The sequence below is a fragment of the Trichosurus vulpecula genome, chromosome 9 (genome assembly GCF_011100635.1).
Source record: "Trichosurus vulpecula isolate mTriVul1 chromosome 9, mTriVul1.pri, whole genome shotgun sequence".
Lineage (NCBI taxonomy): Eukaryota > Metazoa > Chordata > Mammalia > Diprotodontia > Phalangeridae > Trichosurus > Trichosurus vulpecula.
This window is the reverse complement of record NC_050581.1, coordinates 186,308,995-186,327,608: the sequence shown is the minus strand read 5'-3', so window position 1 is coordinate 186,327,608 and position 18,614 is coordinate 186,308,995. Positions and strand designations below refer to the sequence as shown.

Genomic DNA, 18,614 nt, shown 5'->3' with positions numbered 1-18,614 from the left:
GAGTAAGCACGGAACCATGAAACAACATAACAACTGAGAAGGCAAAATAGAGGCAGCCAGGTGGCACAGTGAGTAGAGTACTGGCCCTAGAGGCAGGAGGACCCGAGTTCAAATTTGACCTCAGATATTTGACACACGCACTAGCTGTGTGACCTTGGGCAAGTCACTTAACCCCAATGACCCTGCCAAAAAGCAAAAAAAAAAAAAAAAGGCAAAATAACCTCACCCATGTCTAACAATCATCATTTCATACGTCTGGATCATTTTAGCGAGAAATACTTTGACAGGCTGAAGATTGTGCATCCTGCAGCACTCATGAGCACATTCCAGGAAATCCTGAATTAAAACAAAAAGGAGGAAGGCTGCTTTCCAATGGAACAGAAGGAAGAGGTCTTTAACAAATGCTTGTTAACTTTGGTTGAGGTATCATAACATGTTTCTCCATCTTGAAAGTAAATTTGTTTAATTGATGACAAGTTTCTATACGTAAAAACTATGGAAACAATTTTCAAATACTCCATAAATGGTAGTTTCAGAATATTTCTAAAACAATTTAATTCAATGTTTAAGCGCCTCCTGTGTGTGCGGAACATGGTGTTAGGCAATGGAACGTTACTTATGGTGTAAATATACACCCCATCATGCACCACACGTTACAACAGTGGCAGCTTTGGACATTACGCGACAATAATCTCCTGTAATATGCACTAGGCCAAACTGTAGTATTTGTCCTGTTGTAGATCCATAACTACAAATGCAGTCACGAAGTCAAAAAATATCAAAACATACACACACAACAATTGGATGAGATGGTGCCAGCCATAGGGAGGGAGGGGGTGCCACACACAGGTGCCCACAGAGGACAGCCTGACAGCTAGCTCAGTCATGCAAAGAGAGGGAGAGTTAACCCATCACTAGGTTCATCAGGGTGGGGGTGAAAGTAAGTTCTGGTGATAAGGTGCCTCGCTCAAGGACCACCTCCTCCTTGACTCTCACAGTGGGGAGAGCCAAGATGCCCCCTTCCCAGAACTTTTTCATCAAGAGTCTCTCTACACTGGTGATAGTTTTGCCCACAGTGACCCCAGCTAGCAGAGAATGGCAGTTACTGTGGGGAAGACGTGTGCCCCCACTATGTTAGGGACCTGGGACAAAGCCCCATTCACCCAATACTAGTTATGACTCTGATGACTGAGTGTTACAATTCATGACAGGAAACAAAATGTTCTTTTCCTCACATGAGACATTTTCTGTGGCTTGAATCCCATCTCCCCTAGTACCAAACTCTGGAAAGCACAGAAACTAATTTAATCTGGCTTTTTGAAAGTTCCTTAACTCTGTCTCACATCCTACAGCCAGAAGCAACTTACTATTTTAATTAAGTTGAACAAATTAATTCCTCAATGAGATGACTGTTAGAGAAAAAAAATCAGCCTAACAACCGTACTTACATTATAATCAGCTTCTGGGAGCTTGACACCAGGAAACAGGTCACTAGTTATTCCATTAAACAAGGGTATGTCATGGGACAGAAACTTGGGTTCATTCACATCCTTTATTGATCGAAGAAGCTGGAAGTGCCAAGCACAGAAAGCTGATTACGCAGAGTGCACTAAAATCCCCACAAAGCCCAAGCGTACCAGATGAACGCAGCAACGTTATTTTGTGAGAGCAAAAAAACTGGGGATAGAGTGAGTGCCCACAGCTTGGGAGGGGGACAAACCGACTGTGATCTATCGATGTGGTGGAATATTATTATGCCATAATAAGTAAGGACTATAACGAACTCAGAGAAACACAGGAAGACTTGGGTGAACTGATACAGAGTGAAGTCAGAAGAACTGAAACATCTATCTACAGTCATACAAATGAAAACAAAACCAAAAAGCAGCTAAACCCAGATTAGCTGCAGTGACCAATATTTGTCCCAAAGAAAAGAAGGTGAAACACGCTTCCCTTTTCTCAAAAGAAAGATGGAGAACTCTGGCTGCAGAGCTCATTGTATACCAGCAAAAGAGGTCCCTTTGTCAGTAACTGATCTTTGTTACAAAGGAAGGTTTGGTGGGGGTGAAAAATGTTTTTAAAAAGGCATCAATAAAATATATATTTAAATAAAACTCTAACAAAATTCTAATAACATGTAAACTATCTTAAAAGCTCATGTAGAAAGTAAAGTAATATATTGGTACTAAGGTCTTTCCTTTAAATCATCATTACCATAACAAAATTATCATAATAAATTTGAAATTACCATAAATGAAATTGCCAATACCATTACCATAAATTTCATTAGCATAATGAAAAGGGAATTATATAGATGATCACTTTACTTCAGTCATAACAAGGAATTTCTGTATCCAAAGCCTGTACTACAAATTCTGCACAGCCAGACATAGAAGCGATGAAGCTAGGTGGGCTGGGGGAGAAGCTCACCACAGCCCATCACCTAGTAGCTACTTACTTTAACTACATATTCTTGCCACTAGGGTACCAGGGAGCAACATGGCATGAGGGAGAGAGGGCTGGCTTCAGAGTCAGGAAAACTTGGGTTTGGCTCCTGCCCCTGACATGTCCAAGCTGTGGGACCCTAGGCAAATCACAAGCTTTCAAATTACAATAGGGAAGGCTTCCTGTAAGAAGGGAAGATTTTAGTTGGGACTAAAAATCGATTCATAGAAGGTGTTTCTACACTGGAATTTTCTCATATTAGCAAAACCACAGGTAGGGGCTCGTCTCTGTTACCTTCACTCTCCCAAAGAACTAGAAACCCTACCAGAAGTGTCTAGATTTGACAAGTTTGTCCCTTCACCCTAGTTACAGCTCTACCCTTTTCTTCCCCCTCTGATCAACCTCCCCAAAGGCACAGCGATCTTAGAACGTGGATCCCCCTCCCTCTCAACTAATTGAATGGATCTGATGTGTCCTTACAAGGATATCTTCATTTTCATCTGGAAATTTCAACTTGAGATTCCCAGCTGCCACCAGCACCGCTTTGACGGCTCGCATACCATAGTCATAATGGAACTGAGATGAAAGCTGTTCAGAGCAGAGTCTGTAGGTCATCACAATCTTCACTGACAGAGGTTTGGCATTCAGAAACCCATAAGAGTAGAGAGAGATTTCTGCAATGAGGGCGTAGTTGGGCACCATCATAGCCACCGTCCGGAAAAGAACCTACCACACCATCAGAGAGAAGATACTTTGGTATGTTTTTAAAGACAGAAATGACAACAAAAAAATTGTAGATTATTAGAAACAGACAGGGTTCATCACCCTGAGATAGCTATACAAAGGTTCACCCTTCCTTATCCAAAGGGAAGAAGAAGACCGGTCGTTGTTCTCAGGTCACCTGGTAAACAGTCTAAGAATTTAAATCAATAGCTCTCTAACAAATGCAACTTCAACTGAGCAAAAGTTAAGATGGATTACAGATATACAACACTGGATTTATCAAATGTCACCAATTCCAGGTTCTCTCTGGAGGGAGCCCATGAAATGACTAAAATCCAAAGGCAACATCCACACAGACCCAACCAGTGTGTTGATATATTGAACAAATGAGTCACGCCTGTTTCCTTTACAGAAATAGAGGAGTTTGCAGAAAAGATATCCTAGGATCCCAGACTTAATCATCGATCTATTACTCAATAAGCATGTATTAACATTTATAAAAGCCAGGGTTAGCAGGCATAGGTGAGCTGTAATCAGCACCATAAGAAAAAACTCCAGATCAATGAGGTGATCATAGATTCACTGGAATATCCAATTCTTCCTCACAGAGAGCAGAACAGACAAAAGAGAAATCGCAAACAAATAAGAGAAAATTACAAAAATTCTAATAGAGTTGGTTGTAAAGAAATAGTCACTGGGAGGAGGTGTGGTATAAGAGAAGATGTGCTGAATGGTGTGACAAGAAAGACCCGGTTTCAATCCTGCCTCTGACAATAAATTGTGACTTTAGACAAGTCACTTAACTTCTCTGCTCAGTTCTCTCAGCTATGAAATGGGGATGATCGTACATGGGATAGTCCTCGCTAGGCTGTGGGGAAGATCAATCAAGACAGTCAATGAGAAGTGCCTTGCACACTTTCAATCACTGTATCAATAGTCAATCCTTACCACTATCATTCTTTTTTTATGGAGTTCAGATAGAAATGGTCCTCCCAGGAAGACCATGCCATTTATCGTTCTTTTCGACTCTGTTTTCAGTGAACTCTTACCCAGTGGATAAATTATCATTTGTTATCATCTGTTATGTATTATTCTTTTGTTCTCATCTGTTGGTGTTGTTTGTGGAGGAAGAATTCAGAATTTTTTTTAAAACCTTACCTTGAGGTTGTCTGGTAGTTCAGAGCGCCCAGCATAGCCAGGATTCATGGTAATGGCTACAAAACAGTTGGGGTTGAGCTTCAATTCTGTTCCCTCAAAATTAAACACTTCTAGCTTCAACTGGATGGCTCTCTGGATGCAGAGGATCTGCTGGGCAACCACGGACAAGACTTCTAGCTCAATTCGATTAAATTCATCGAAACAGGCCCATGCACCAGAAGACGCCAAACCTTTAAAAAACTAGGAGTCAGAGAGAAATACGGTTGTTTTCTGATAGATGAATCGTGGAGTCACAGAACATGACAGCTGATAAAGAGATGGTGTTGGTGGCCATCTAATCCAACCCATCCCTGACCCGGAGTCTCTCTACAACATCTCATGCCAAGTGGTCAGCCACCCTGCACTTCGAGAGGAAGACCCCACCAAAGGGAGACCCCCACCACCCTCTGAGGCAGTCCATTACATTTTTGGACAGTTCCAGTTATTAGGAAGGGTTCTGCCACTTAAACCTGTTTAAAATTGACATTTAGTTCATATAAAAGAGCCAAAGGATAGCAGCTCTATCATTATAATTACACAAAGATTAGCAAGATAGTATCATTCTCAAACAGGATCCAGATAGCTAGACCACCGTGTCATGACTTAACCATCATCTGACATTGATTACCTTTCCCATGGCCAAGTAATCTAAGCCATCAGAGCAGTTGAAGACAACACACTGGACAGCCAAGGCCTTTGCCAAGTCCTTAGTAGTTTCAGTTTTCCCTGTGCCCGCTGGGCCCTCAGGAGCTCCACCAAGATTTAAATAAAACGCTCCTATCTGGAAAAAGTAAACAGTTTATTCAAAGTGAATGAATCAGTTATTATTAAAATATTCACATGCTCAACATAAAGCATGGTCATTGGCAATCTGTTTATAAAAGCACCATGGAGGTCATGGCCACCCTCATCAAACACTGCTGGGAGGCCTGTGACAGTAGATGCTGTGGGCTCCCTTGTGAGGATTCCAGGAGAGGTTACATGGTCAACACTGGACGGGTCATTAGTTTGCATGAGATTGTGATGCTCCTAGTTGAAGGGCCCAGAATGTGCAAACAACTCAGAGTATGGCAGGAATCAAGCAATAAGCATTCATTAAGCACTTAGTATGGGACAACTACATCAAGAAAGGAGGATGCAAAGAAAAAGCAAAAATAGTCTCTACCCACAAGGAGCTAGCACTGTAAAAGCAACCTGGTCTACTAAGAAATTCAAAGACCTTAGCATGCAGAATACAAACTCCAGGACTACAACTGCCCATCAAAGAGTGAACCCAAGGGGTCCAGCAGATTGACCTATCTAGCAAAGTCTAGGCACCCTGTGATATATGTCCAATGACCAAATGACCTTCAGGGGAGCTAGGTGGTACAGTGGATGGAGCACGAGGCCTGGAGTCAAGAAGACTTGAGTTCAAATCCAGGCTCAGACACATACTAGTTGTGTGACCTTGGGCAAGTCACTTAACCTTGTTTGCCTCAGTTTCCTCATCTGTAAACTGAGCCAGAGAAGGAAATGGAAAACCATTCCAGTATCTCTGCCAAGAAAAATCGCAAATGGGGTCACGAAGAGTTAGACACCACTGAACAACAACAGCAAACAAACGACCTGCCCAGATCAGTCTGGCGGCCAGGCAGCAGAGTGGCCTGCTTGGCCCAGGACAGCAGCAGCTGCCCAGCAGCTGAAGGATAAGCCCAGTCTAGCCAGGCGGCTGCCAAGCCGAGTGACCTAGCAATCTGTTCAGTCCAGCCTCAGAGTAGTCAAGCAGCCCACTAAACCCACCGCCAAAGTGGACTGACCATCTAGTGGCCTGAAAGTAGTAAACCCATCCAACAGAGGCACCAAGCTCAACGAGAAGCCAGCCCCGCTGAGCGGGAGAATGTCTCATCTGTCTTGATGCCATGTCCCGCTGCTCATTTCATGAGGACTCTCCAAAAGAAAGGACACCAAGGCCCTGAGGTTCAGGAGATGTGAGTGGCCCTGGTCATATGTGTGCCTTTCCATGTGTGTCTCACTACCATAGACAGTACATTCAATTTCAGGCCCCCCTCTCCCCAAGGGCTCCATATCCATTTGTGGGAGAAGGTGCTCCAGGTTTGAGGAGGAAGACTTGGGAACTGCGGACAATCTCAATAATGCCTTTACCAAGAGAAAAAAAGAAGCAGCCGCAGCTCATGGAGGGTAGGAACAACTTCCGCTTTGTCTGTGCATCCCCAGCAGCTGACACAGGACCGGCACAGAATACCGCATTAATGATGCTTGCACTTTTGAACTGAGTATCTTCCATCTCCCGAGCACCCTTGTGAGACAGATATAAGACCAGGTCTACCTCCTATGAATGCTCGGGTTGTTTCCACATACAGGCAGAGTCATTGGCCATCTACATGGTGTGATATCCCAGACAACGAAAGCACGTGCCTGCCCAGAATGCTCCCCCTCCTCTGCCAGTCTGCCATGACACTTTCCTCCCTTCATACTGGAACTAAAATCCCTCCCATTAGAATTGCTCACGGGGTAAGCCACACAAGTGAGCACACTGGCCCTAGAAGAATACTATTAAACTGCAAGCATCCCCTAAAAGTGAAAAGGGGTCCATCTCCCACACTAGCTATGACTTTACTATATTAGCTGGTTGACACACTGGAAAACACCAAGGACTTAGCCCTCCCTGATGGAGTTTAAAGACAGGCCAAGAGGCTCTCATTGGAAGTGATCAATGCGCAGAGCACGACACCCTCTTATACAGGATAAACCCTTGGAAACAAGTCCCTTGAGGTGGACAGTGTCAAGGACAAAAGGGTAGGGGACAGAGTCCAAAGTGCCACATGGGAGATTCACAAAAGACAAATGATCCATTTGCTAGTATTGTCCTAACCTTTCACATATTCATTCAGACAATCAACAGCCATTCAACAGGCATTTATTAAACATCTGTTGTGAGTCAAGGACCACACCAGGCACTGGAGACACAGAAACAAATACAGTCCCTATCCTTGAGGGACTTATTGCTTTGGGAGGGGGGAGGATGGGGGAAGTAGAAGACCCGCCATGTAAATAGACTGATAAATATAGAATATCAAATAATTAATTTCAGGAAGGGGGCACTAGGAACCGGGGTGGGTAGGGGCATGATAGATCATGAAGGAGGAAGCACTTGCATTTAATTTCCATGAGGCATACATAAAGGTTATTACACAACCACACCCTACACATGAGTTTCAAAGCTAACAGTTCAATAGTCATACTTGCATATCTTCATTTGCTAATCGAGTGGAAAGAGACACCTACCAAGGTCCGGTAGCATCTGTCAGTCAGAGGAGTGATGACAAGACGAGGTGAGTTGCCAAGGTACTCATAGGCGTATTTGACGTTGCAGTTAATGATTCGAACCCGGACATTCTCCCGTTCCCAATAATATCGTAGTTGAGCAAGCCATTGGAAATCTGTATCACTTGAGACGCCTAAGAAGACCATAATTAAAATGAGAGAAGGCAACCTCAGACACTTGATACATTTAACTAGCTGTGTGATCTTGGGCAAGTCACTTAACCCCAATTGCCCTGCCAAAAAATAAACAAACAAAATAAAATGAGAGAAGGAAAAAATCCTTCAAAGAGGAAAAAGTTTCTCAAAAAAAAGATATTTTAATATTCTAGAACTATGTGTATGGTTGGTTTTTTTAAATTTGCTCAAGTTACAAATTAAAGGAAATTATTTTGAAAGAGGAAAAATTGCCCTTTAAGGCTCCTAGTACTAGAGCTGGGAAGGATCTCAGAGGCTCTCTAATCCAAGCCCTTTGTTTTACGAATCATAAAACCCAAGTCCAGACAGAATTCAGTGAGTGGTCCACGGCCACACAAGCAGTTCTAAAAGCTTGTATCGACACCCGCTCGTCATCTTAACAGGAAGATTTAAGAAGTTAAGGCCCGTACCCACTTCAATCATGTCCATGACAACGTCCCGGGCATGTACGTCAATAGTGACCAGAGCCCCAAGAGTAATCCTGGTCTGTTTAGACAGTTTCCCTCGGACCAGGCTCACAATGTCATTGAGCTGAAGCTGAAGGTTGTTGTAGTAGACCTTTAAGCCCTGCAAAAGGAAAACACCCAAGGTGAAGTGACCTTCTTTCAAAACACTCAACAGTCACCATTTGATTTAGACCACTTTTTAAAAATCAATTCTAAAAAGGAGAGACAGAAGGGGATAATTTTGTCTGTAGACCTGACAAAATATAAATAATAAGTTTAGGGGGGTTTTATTTGATATTTATACATATTTTGGAAAGCACTTTCCAGGCATTATCTCCTTGGCACCATGTTTTCAAATGGCAAGCAGAAATACTGAAATATGCAAATAGGTACTGATATTAATATTCCAACGGAGCTAAAGCAAAATATAGCAGTAAAATTAATATTCAAATGGATCTGTGATCTCATCGATGTAGATGTGCTTTGCAATGATGAAGATCACCATTCATCCATGCAATTCTTGGCCATGGCCTCCTATAAATTATACATGGGTAGGCAAGTCGGGGGCGGGGGGTCCACCCGATATACCCTGAGGACCCTTATTGATTTCTCTTGGCACAGCAGTTATGCCTCTGAAGCACATGAGCAGTCTAACAGTCACCTCTCACTCTCAATGTTCAACCAGACCATATTGTTTTGATCCCATATTTCTTTAATCACATCTTTTGTATCACTGGCCTTTTGGTGATGAATTCTTAGTCCAAGGCAACCCATGGCCAGCAGAAATATAGAGAGTTGTAATCTACATGCCTCCATCCTTCGGTACTATAACACATCTATGATCTCATCAGTGCCAACAATGAAGCTCCCAGATGCACCATACCCATTGTGAATCTGGTCCAGGTCTTCTGACAGATCTCCACAGAGACTTGAGTCACTGCACTCACTGGAGACTTGTCCTTTGGTCTCTTAAGATGCCTCGGTTACCAGGGCAGCGCTTGGGCTCTCAGGTAGTACCCTTCATTTCCTTTACTGACCATATGATTTCTGTATGATATCTTTTATTCCACTTCTGAAGGACAAGCTGTCACTGACAACACACACTCTGGAGCCTTCTTTTGCCCCCAGGTGTTAGTTATCTCAGTTACCCTTTGAATCACCCACAATTTTGATTCTCAGGCAATTGTAGTGTTCTATGACCCATCACCATCAAATATCTCCAAAAGATTCCTGGCATTAAAAGGAGATGTTTTGCATCAAGGAGAAGCTTGGCATTGTTTCAAGGGCCACTCCATCTTCCAAATGAGATTCAAGCCAGCCTCCTGTCCTATTCAACCCAAGGCCCAGTTCATCACTGCTCAGATCAATCTCCTCTCTATAACATTTTACAAAGTTTTCTGCTTCAAACCAGTATTATCCATGCCTGTCACGTCTCTGCTAGGCAGGGTGATCAACTGAGTGTTTGCTAAGGCAATGTCTGGGCTCTCGTGGCCTCACAAAGGAAAATGACTTTTCCTTTATCCATTTCCCATTTTTTAGCATCAATATCTCATTTGAATAGGTCAGGTTGAAGTTCTTTTGTCTTTGTTCTTTCTTGTAATTTACTTTTATTTTTACCTTTCTCCTATTGAAGGGATAGTTTTGATGTGATCCCCAAATTATGAACCAATCATTTTCTGCCTGGTGAGATAATTCCTTGCAGATCATCATGGTTAAAGAATTCACCACACCATGGCTGCCCTCCTTCTGAACAGAATCTTAGTATTGAGCCAAGGCTAATCCTCAGCCGGCAGACACAAGGCCTTGCCAGTCTGGTGGACCCTGCTAGAGCATGACCTCTCTCAGCACAGCCTTCCAGCAATCATGAGCAAGACTTTCAAAGAAGAAAATCTATGTCACGAAGGCATAAAATGGCATGCTCTGGGAAACACAGAAATCAAAAAGAAACTACCATTTTCAATTTCCCTAAGGACTTTACCTCCGTTCCACCACTTATACTCTCTTGAGTCTGAATCGTCCAGTACATTTGGGAGACACAAAGTACCACCTGGCCGGGCCATTCTCGTACCCAGTCTTTTCTTTCTGATTGTGGATAAGCCTGAAAAACGAAAGCACATTTCTTGTTTTCATTCTCTATCCTCAAACAAGCCATCCAAAATGTTACTAATACTCAGTTCAGAGGTTTAATCTAACAAAAAAAGAAGAGGCTGAAAAGTTGAATGAAAGAACACACAGCAATCAGCAACTCTGATATTGCTAAATCTGTCCCTGAGAAACAGCAGGAAAACCCAGGAAAACCTGGGTTCAAGTCCCTGTTCTGACACAAACTGGCTATTAGGGGCAAGTCAATGAACTTCCCAGTGTTCTGGGCAACTCTTTAAGAGTCTAAGCTCAGGGGAGGTGCCAACCTGCACTGATAGGAGGAGTTTGTTCACCTGGGAGATCCTGATATCAGTGAAATCACTAGTTCTTATCTTTGTCTACCATCGAGCATTTGGTTGACAATAAAGGACTTTACCTCAGGTTCCTGTGAGGTAAAAAGATGGGAACCTAGGGAAGAAGTGACTCCTCTTCTCTCTTCTACTTTGTGATATAGAAAAGCAGGGTCTTGCCCATGCACCCCCTAGATTCTCAGGCAGGGGTTTTAAAAAGGACAGAGAAAGCATTTCCCATGAACTAAAATTCTCTAGGGAAAGATGGCACACAAGGAAGGGGGGCTCGTGGGAAGGAAATTGATTCTAATCACTTTCAATGGCCAACATCCGTGCCACCTATCAAAATTTAATGGCCCTCCTTTCTAAGAGCAATAGATAAATTGTTTGGGGGAAATATATTTTGGAGATGGGAGTTATTCAAACATCAAGTGTTTGTTGGGAAGCGTTGATCATGTCCACGTAAAAGGTATCTCTACCTCCTGACTTAATTATGCAAAATGAGACATATTTGGCTGGGGGCAAGAGTGGGATTTGCTTTGCTTTACTACGCTTATTGGTACCAGTTGGTTTTCTTCTTCCAGTGGAGTGAGAAGGATAGTGAGAGGCAGGAGAGAAGGAAAAGAAATGCTTGACAATTGAAAACATGTATATAATGTATCCCTAATTTTTCTTAATTTTGATGATGCAAACACTAAAAATTTTGATGAGAAATATACTGAAGGAATTAAAAGAGAATTCTTGGTGTTTTAAAATGCACACATACAAACACACAGAGAAATAACACGTTATTAGGAAAACTACCAAACAATGTGCCTGTTCGATCCAACTCCCAGAGCTGTTGTGAGGTTCAGGACAGGACCTGTACTGGGGGAGTGGTAGTGTCAAGAGAGAGAGATGTTGTAAAGGGGAAACCAGCAGGCCTTGATACCAACACACATCTGCTCCTTACAGGCTTTAGAGAGTTCCCTGGGGCCTAAATGTCAGAGGCAGGACTTCCTAGCTTCTAGTCTTTCTAGCAGACAATGTTGCTTTATTATAATAATTGAGCAGAAGTAGTCAAGGAAAGAACATTAAATGACTCAAAGCTCATCAGTATGATTTCCCAAGGGTTTTTAAAAATTTAATATCACTACTCAGTGGCCAGCACGTAGTAGGCACTTAATAAATGTTTTTTGCCTTGACTAGTGGGCACTTAATAAGCACTTGTTGACCACGGTCTCCTTAAGAATAATGTGGCCGCTCTGGAGAGCCATAGGACACGCACCAGCCAGGACAAGGCTATGACTTGGTGGATGCTCTTCAGCATCAGGTCCTCCACCTGAATGAGCCACTTTTCGACGGCTCCTCGGGCCTCGGCTGTGGAGATGAGGGAGATGAGCTCCACCCGCTCGCCCTCAGTACTGTACATGGACTTGATGTCCAGGTTGGGCAGGAACTCCAGCTTGGCGATACCCTCGAAGCACTTCTTCAGGTGCGGCTGCACCCTGAGAGGGTCTTTGGTCTCAGACAGGATCTCAAGCATCTCATCGTTAGATAAGAAGAAGAAACTAGGGTGGGACAGGTAAACACGGATGCTTTAGTCAAGGGTTGAGGGGCAGTGCAAGGGTTCTAACCAACCCCCACCCCCACCCCCGCCCCGCAAGCCCAACCATCGTACCGGGGGAAGAAAAGACGCTTCTTCTCCAGGTAGGCATTCAGTCCTTTCATGATTTTATCCAGAAGGTCATTACAGTTCTGCAGCTTCTCCAGCAAGCCTGTCAAAGATGTGGCGGCAAGGACCTGAAAGAAGACAGACCTGCTGTCAGATACAGGAACTGGAAAAGATCGATCTGTGATCTCATCAGTGAAGGGAACTCCCACCTAGTCAATAAACTCTAAGGGCTCCGTCGCCTCCAGGATCAAATACAAAACGCTGTTTGGCGTTCAGAGCCCTTTATAATCCAGCCCCCTCCTCCCTTTCCAGCCTTCCTACACCTCACTGGACAGCAGGTACTCTGTGATCCAGTGGCCCGGCCTCCTGCTTCCTCAAACAAGATCCTCCTTCCCTTAGCTCCCGGCATTCTCTTCAGCTGCCCCCCAGGTCTGGAAGACTCCCTCCTCATCGCTGCCTCCTGGCTTCCCTGGCTTCTTCTGAGTCAATATTAAAATCCCACCTCCTACAGGAAGGCCTTCCCAACCCCTCTTAATTCTGATGCTTTCCCTCTTTTCATTAGGTCCTGTTTGTCTTGCATAGAGTTGTATGTTTTGTACACATCTGTTGTCTCTTCCACTAGACCCAGAGCTCCTTGAGGGCAGGGACTGACTTTTGCCTTTCTTTGTATCTCCAGCTCTTAGCACAGCACCTGGCACATAGTAGGTGCTTGGAATGTGTTTTTGATTGATTAAGCCAAAATTATGGGCTCAGCATACGGCAGCAAGGTTGGGAGAAGGTGGAGTTCTGCCAGCAGGAGGCGGCTCAGAGTTGTTCTGACTGGGTAAATTCATGCCCTGAAGACTAACCCACAGCCTGATCACCACAGAGAGGCAGAGCTGGGGACAAAGATGGCTGTCCACTGTCTAAGAACCACAGAGAGCTTGGCACTGTCCAGAACTGCTGCTCAATGGGATGGAGCATCCCAATTGCCAGGGTGAATATGCAGAAAGCCCAGTGCCTGAGCTTTGTGGCTAAATATGACCAAGATACTGACAAAAAAAATTATAATAATTAGACTGGAGCTCAGGAAAGAGAGAGCACAGCTGCACAGAGAGAGTTAGGAGCCAGCTGCATATGAATAGTGATTATAGCCAAAGGCATGGATGAGATCACTGAGGAAGAGAATGTAGACACAGAAGGGACTGGGACCATGGACAGAGCCTTGACAGACAGACACATTTTAGGAGGAGGAGGAAGATGAGCCAGGGAGGATACCTGAAAATCAGGGGTTCACAGACAGGAGGTGAACAAGGACAGAGCACGTCATAGAAGGCAAGAGAGATTAGAATGCCAAGAAGGAAGTACAGGTCAATCATGTCTAATGCAGAAAGTCAAAAGCTCTGAGGACTGGGAAGAGGCCGACGAATGAGGCCAACTGAGAAGTCACTGATGAGAGTCTTACCAGAATGGGGAGGAGAGAAGTCAGATTGTCGGGGAGTTGAAAGAGTGAGTGGGTGGTGAGAGAGTAAAGGCAGCTGGTGTGGTCACCCCTTGGTTAGAAAGGGAAGATGTTTAGGATAACAGCAAGAGTGGGTAGCAGGGCCAATGGAAGCAGGACACATGAAAATGTCAAAAAGATTAACAGAGTAGTTCTCCTCTGCTACAGAACCTGCTAATTAAAATTAATTAGCTCACCATTAGAATTCAAACTGAGAGAAGAGATTTTTTTGCCTTTCTTGATACCATGAGTGTTTAACATAATGCCTAGCACACAGTATGCACTTAATAATACTTGCTGACTGTCTTAAAATTTGATCAATCAAAAATTATTTATTAAGCACCTACTGTGTACCAGACACTGAATGAGGCACTGGGCATAGAAAAACCAAAATCAAACGGTCCCCGCCTTCAAGGGACTCACATTCTACATTCAACAGCCCCAGAAAAATAATGAATGACAAAACTGGTTCTATTCACATTAAAAATATAACCGGCCCCTTCCAACCTTCCCAGGCTTCTGACACCTTATTATTGTTCAGTCCTGTCTGACTTTGTGACCCCATAGACCACTGCACGCCAATACTGTCCATGGGTTGGTTGGTTGTTTTGGTTTTTTTGGGGGGGGTGGGCAAAGATAACAGCATGGTTTGCCATTTCCTTCTCCAGTGAATTAAGGCAAACAGAAGTTAAGTGACTTGCCCAAGGCCACACAGCTAGTAAGTGTCTGAGACTGGATTTGAACTCAGATCTTCCTGACTCCAGGCTCTATCCACTAAGCCACCTAGCTACCCCTCTGACTTACTATGCCCATTTACTCTGTGATCCAGTGACACTGGCCTCTTTGCTGCTCCTAGCACAAGACCCTCCATCTGCTAGCACCATGCCTTGTCACCGGCTGTCCCACATGCCTAGAAGGATCTTCTCATCTCTGCCTCTGGCTTCCTTCAACATTCATCTTCTGTAATCCCACCTGCTGCAAAAGGCCTTTCCTGGTCTTCCTCGACTCCCCCAACCCTGTGCCTTCTTTCTGAAGTTACCTCCAATCTGTCTTCTCATACATAATCAGTCACATGCCAGGCAGCCTACACAGTTGCAGCAGTGACTAACACACCTCACATGGGGAGGGTTGAGAGTATCCTTCGTTCTTTAGAGTCACCATGGCCAGCCCCAGCCCCCTTACCTTTGGGTCTTTGGCACAATACTTCATGACATCCCTCCAGTGTCTATCCACCGTCAGGAACTGCCGCCCTTCTTCGGGCATCTGCTGCATGATGTCCTCAGAGCAGAAGATGGGCTCCAGGTACAACCACTGAGCCTGCACCTTCAACCACTCATCAATGGTTTCTTGAATTCGAATCAAACGGTCCTCCCAGGCCTTCAAATGTTCAGAGTTTCCCATTATGTAGAGATGATAAAAGACAAGGAACTTCTTTGAGACTCGTCTGCCTCATCAGCAAAACAGGGATAATCATATGTACAGAATGTGCCCCATGGCGTTGTTGGGAGGCATTGGCCGCTCTCCAAACTTCAAATCTTGATCTAATGCCCATTCCTGTTATGACCAGACAGGTGGGACCACTGCCAACCTTCCCAGGCACATCAGAATACAGCCTGGGCGGGGGGAGGTTTCAGCCCAGAGAAAGAGTGTTTGTAGCTTCTGAAGTTTACTAATAACCATGATGGTTTGGGTAGTTTCATTGGTTCTAACTTGCATTTCTTAAAATGGGGTTTGCCATGGGAGATAAGAAACTGCTAGATGAGGCTAAAAAGAGTGCCAGATCTCAGGACTCCAATGTGTCCTGAAACCCTGGCACTGTCACATGTGTGACTTTGGGCAACTTCCTTTGCCCCTCAGAGTTTCTCTGCATCTAAATAGTGAGAAGTGGGGTGCGAAGAGAGGGAAATATGGCACCCCACAGCCACCAGCTAGTCACTATCATCACAAAAAGTTAGGGACAGATGGTAGCAGGAACAGGGTATCATTAATATGTTAATGAACTCAGAGAAACACGGGAAGGCTTGTATGAGGTGAGGCAAAGCAGAGCCCAAAGAACAAAACAGGAAAATAGACATGCACGTACATACATAAATGTGTGTGTGTGTGTGTGTGTATACATATGTATTTAATGAAATGGCCAGTGCCAATACCACAGGACATCCAAAGGTAAAAGGCACATCCTTGCTTCCTCTTACTAATACCTCAATTACAAAAGTGCAAAGTGACACAAAGTGAGAAGATTTTGCTTAAGTGTCTTCAGGCCACACAGAGAGGCTTATAAGGGGGTTTGTTGGGGAGCTATCTGTTGCATCAAAAAAAAGATTCTTATACGTTTTCTAAAAAAAATCCAAATTTTAAAAAATCGATTTGGGGGTTGGGGGTGGTCAATGACATTTGTACTCTGTTCCTCGACGACATGAAAAGCAAGAGAAAAGAATGACCAGGTCAGAAGCCCCATTAACTCTACCTTGATCTCCTTTTCAAAGGGCTTAATGAAGGGCGAGCCTCTCATGGTTTGAGTCTTGACAATCTGATCATCCAGGATGGCCTGGATCTCATCCACAGCAGAGAGGATGCTGACTCCAGTCTCTCGATACGGACTGATGTGAAAAGTGATGTCATCCCATGTGTCTATCATGACGTGCATGGCTTTCTCTAGGGAAAATTCCTAGGAAGACAGACAGGTTGTAGTCAAAGCACTGGTTTTTCCTCTGGAGCAGAGGACCTAAGTTGTCATCTTGGTTCAGCCAGTCAGTCAGCTATTTATATGACCCTGAGAAAATCATTTAATGCTGTCTGGGCCCCCATATCCCCATTTATACAATGAGGGAGGCTACAGGACAATCAAAGGGTCACTCTAGAAAGGAACCATCTGGTCCGGCTTGCTCATTTTACAGAGGAGGCTCTGAGGAGTCTATGGCCCATCCAACATTCATAGAACATTCTAAGGTTTTCAAAGCACTTTACAAATATATCTCAATTAATCCTTACAACAACCTAATGAAGTAGGTACTACTATTACCCTATCTTTTAGATAAAGTGGAGAGAGGTTAAGTAACTTGGCCAGAGTCCCACACAGGACTATTTTTGCTATTCATAGGATCATAAGATCATAGATTTAGGGCTATAAGAGATCTTAGAAACCAGATTAGCCAACTCCTTCATTTTATGGAGGAGGAAACTGAAGGGTGGACATGGGACCAGCATCAGGACTCTGGGTCCTCCCTTTGGTTCTGCCTCTGGCTGACTGTGTGACCTCAAACAATCCCTTAGCCTCTCCAGGCCTCAGCAAACAGGAAGGGGTAACAATGATGCTGCTTGCAGCTGCTGCTGAGGTGTAAGATCCAACAAGACCAGCAAAAAGAGAACACCGAAGGGCTGCCAGCACAGGTTCTTTGATCTGCTTTTCTGAGGAAAGCAACTTTAAGGGGTTAACCATCTCACTTTAATCAGACATACGTATATAATTCACTTAGTTCAGGGGGAAAAGCCAGTACCCTGAACTTCAGGGAGCAGACAAATAGAAATTATAAACATACATTATACAAACAGAGCAAACAAACACGAATCAACACAAAGATTTCTGTTTGACAAAATCACAATATATAGTCACCGGAGAAGCACCAACATCTGGGTTTTTTCAAAGCCGGGGGGCCCTTAACAATGGCTGCCCAGAGTCTCTACACCAACACTCTTTCAGTGAATGAGAGCCCCAAACAAAATGCTAACCTCTGATTTTATGTGCCCTTCTTAGGGCCGGAAGGCTCTTCACCTAATCAGCAAAAGGGTGTGAGCCTGGGGCTTAGCACCCAACAAGACTTAATCAAAGGCACTTGATTACTTTAGCATTCTAAAAGAGAAAACAGAAAAAATGAAGAAGAAGAAGAAGAAGAAGAAGAAGAAGAAGAAGAAGACGACGACGACGAGGAGGAAGAGGAAGAGGAAGAGGAAGAGGAAGAAGAATAAGAAGAAGAGAAGAAGAAGAAGAAGAAGAAGAAGAAGAAAGAAGAAGAAGAAGAAGAAGAAGAAGAAGAAGAAGGAGAGGGAGAAGGAGAAGGAGAAGGAGAAGGAGAAGGAGAAGGAGAAGGAGAAGAAGAAGAAGAAGAAGAAGAAGAAGAAGAAGAAGAAGAAGAAGAAGAAGAAGAAGAAGAAGAAGAAGAAGAAAGAAGACGACGACGACGACGAGGAGGAAGAGGAAGAAGAGGAAGAGGAAGAAGAACAAGAAGGAGAAGAAGAAGAAGAAGAAGGAGAAGAAGAAGAAGAAGAAGAGAAGAAGAAGAAGAAGAAGAAGAAGAAGAAGAAGAAGAAGAAGAAGAAGAAAGAAGAAGAAGGGAAGAAGAAGAAGAAGAAGAAGAAGAAGAAGACGACGACGACGAGGAGGAAGAGGAAGAGGAAGAGGAAGAGGAAGAAGAAGAAGAAGAAAGAAGAAGAAGAAGAAGAAGAAGAAGAAGAAGAAGAAAGAAGAACGAAGAAGAAGAAGGAAGAAGGGAGAAGTAGAGGAGAAGGAGAGGAGAAGGAAGAAGAGAAGGAGAAGGAGAAGGAAGAAGAAGACAAGAAGAAGAGAAAGAAGAAGAAGAAAAGAAGAAGAAAGAAAGAAGAAAGAAAATAGAAAGAGGAAGAGAAGAGACGAATAAGAAGAGCAGGAAGAAGAACAAGAAGAGAAGAGAATAAGAAGAAGAAGAATACGAAGAAGAAGAATAAGAGAAGAAGAATAAGAA

At 43.8% G+C, this 18,614-nt stretch overlaps 1 protein-coding gene across 1 annotated transcript in view; it reads right to left on the bottom strand.

Annotated features, from left to right (window-relative positions):
- Positions 1-18,614, bottom strand: part of DNAH12 (dynein axonemal heavy chain 12) — a 151,200-nt gene that overhangs the window by 108,873 nt on the left and 23,713 nt on the right. The window contains 12 exon segments of the mRNA XM_036739678.1: positions 227-336; positions 1,449-1,568; positions 2,926-3,171; positions 4,327-4,566; positions 4,994-5,146; positions 7,651-7,823; positions 8,295-8,451; positions 10,309-10,428; positions 12,030-12,312; positions 12,423-12,544; positions 15,079-15,273; positions 16,364-16,607. Of these exon segments, the coding sequence (XP_036595573.1) occupies positions 227-336; positions 1,449-1,568; positions 2,926-3,171; positions 4,327-4,566; positions 4,994-5,146; positions 7,651-7,823; positions 8,295-8,451; positions 10,309-10,428; positions 12,030-12,312; positions 12,423-12,544; positions 15,079-15,273; positions 16,364-16,607 (2,163 nt within the window).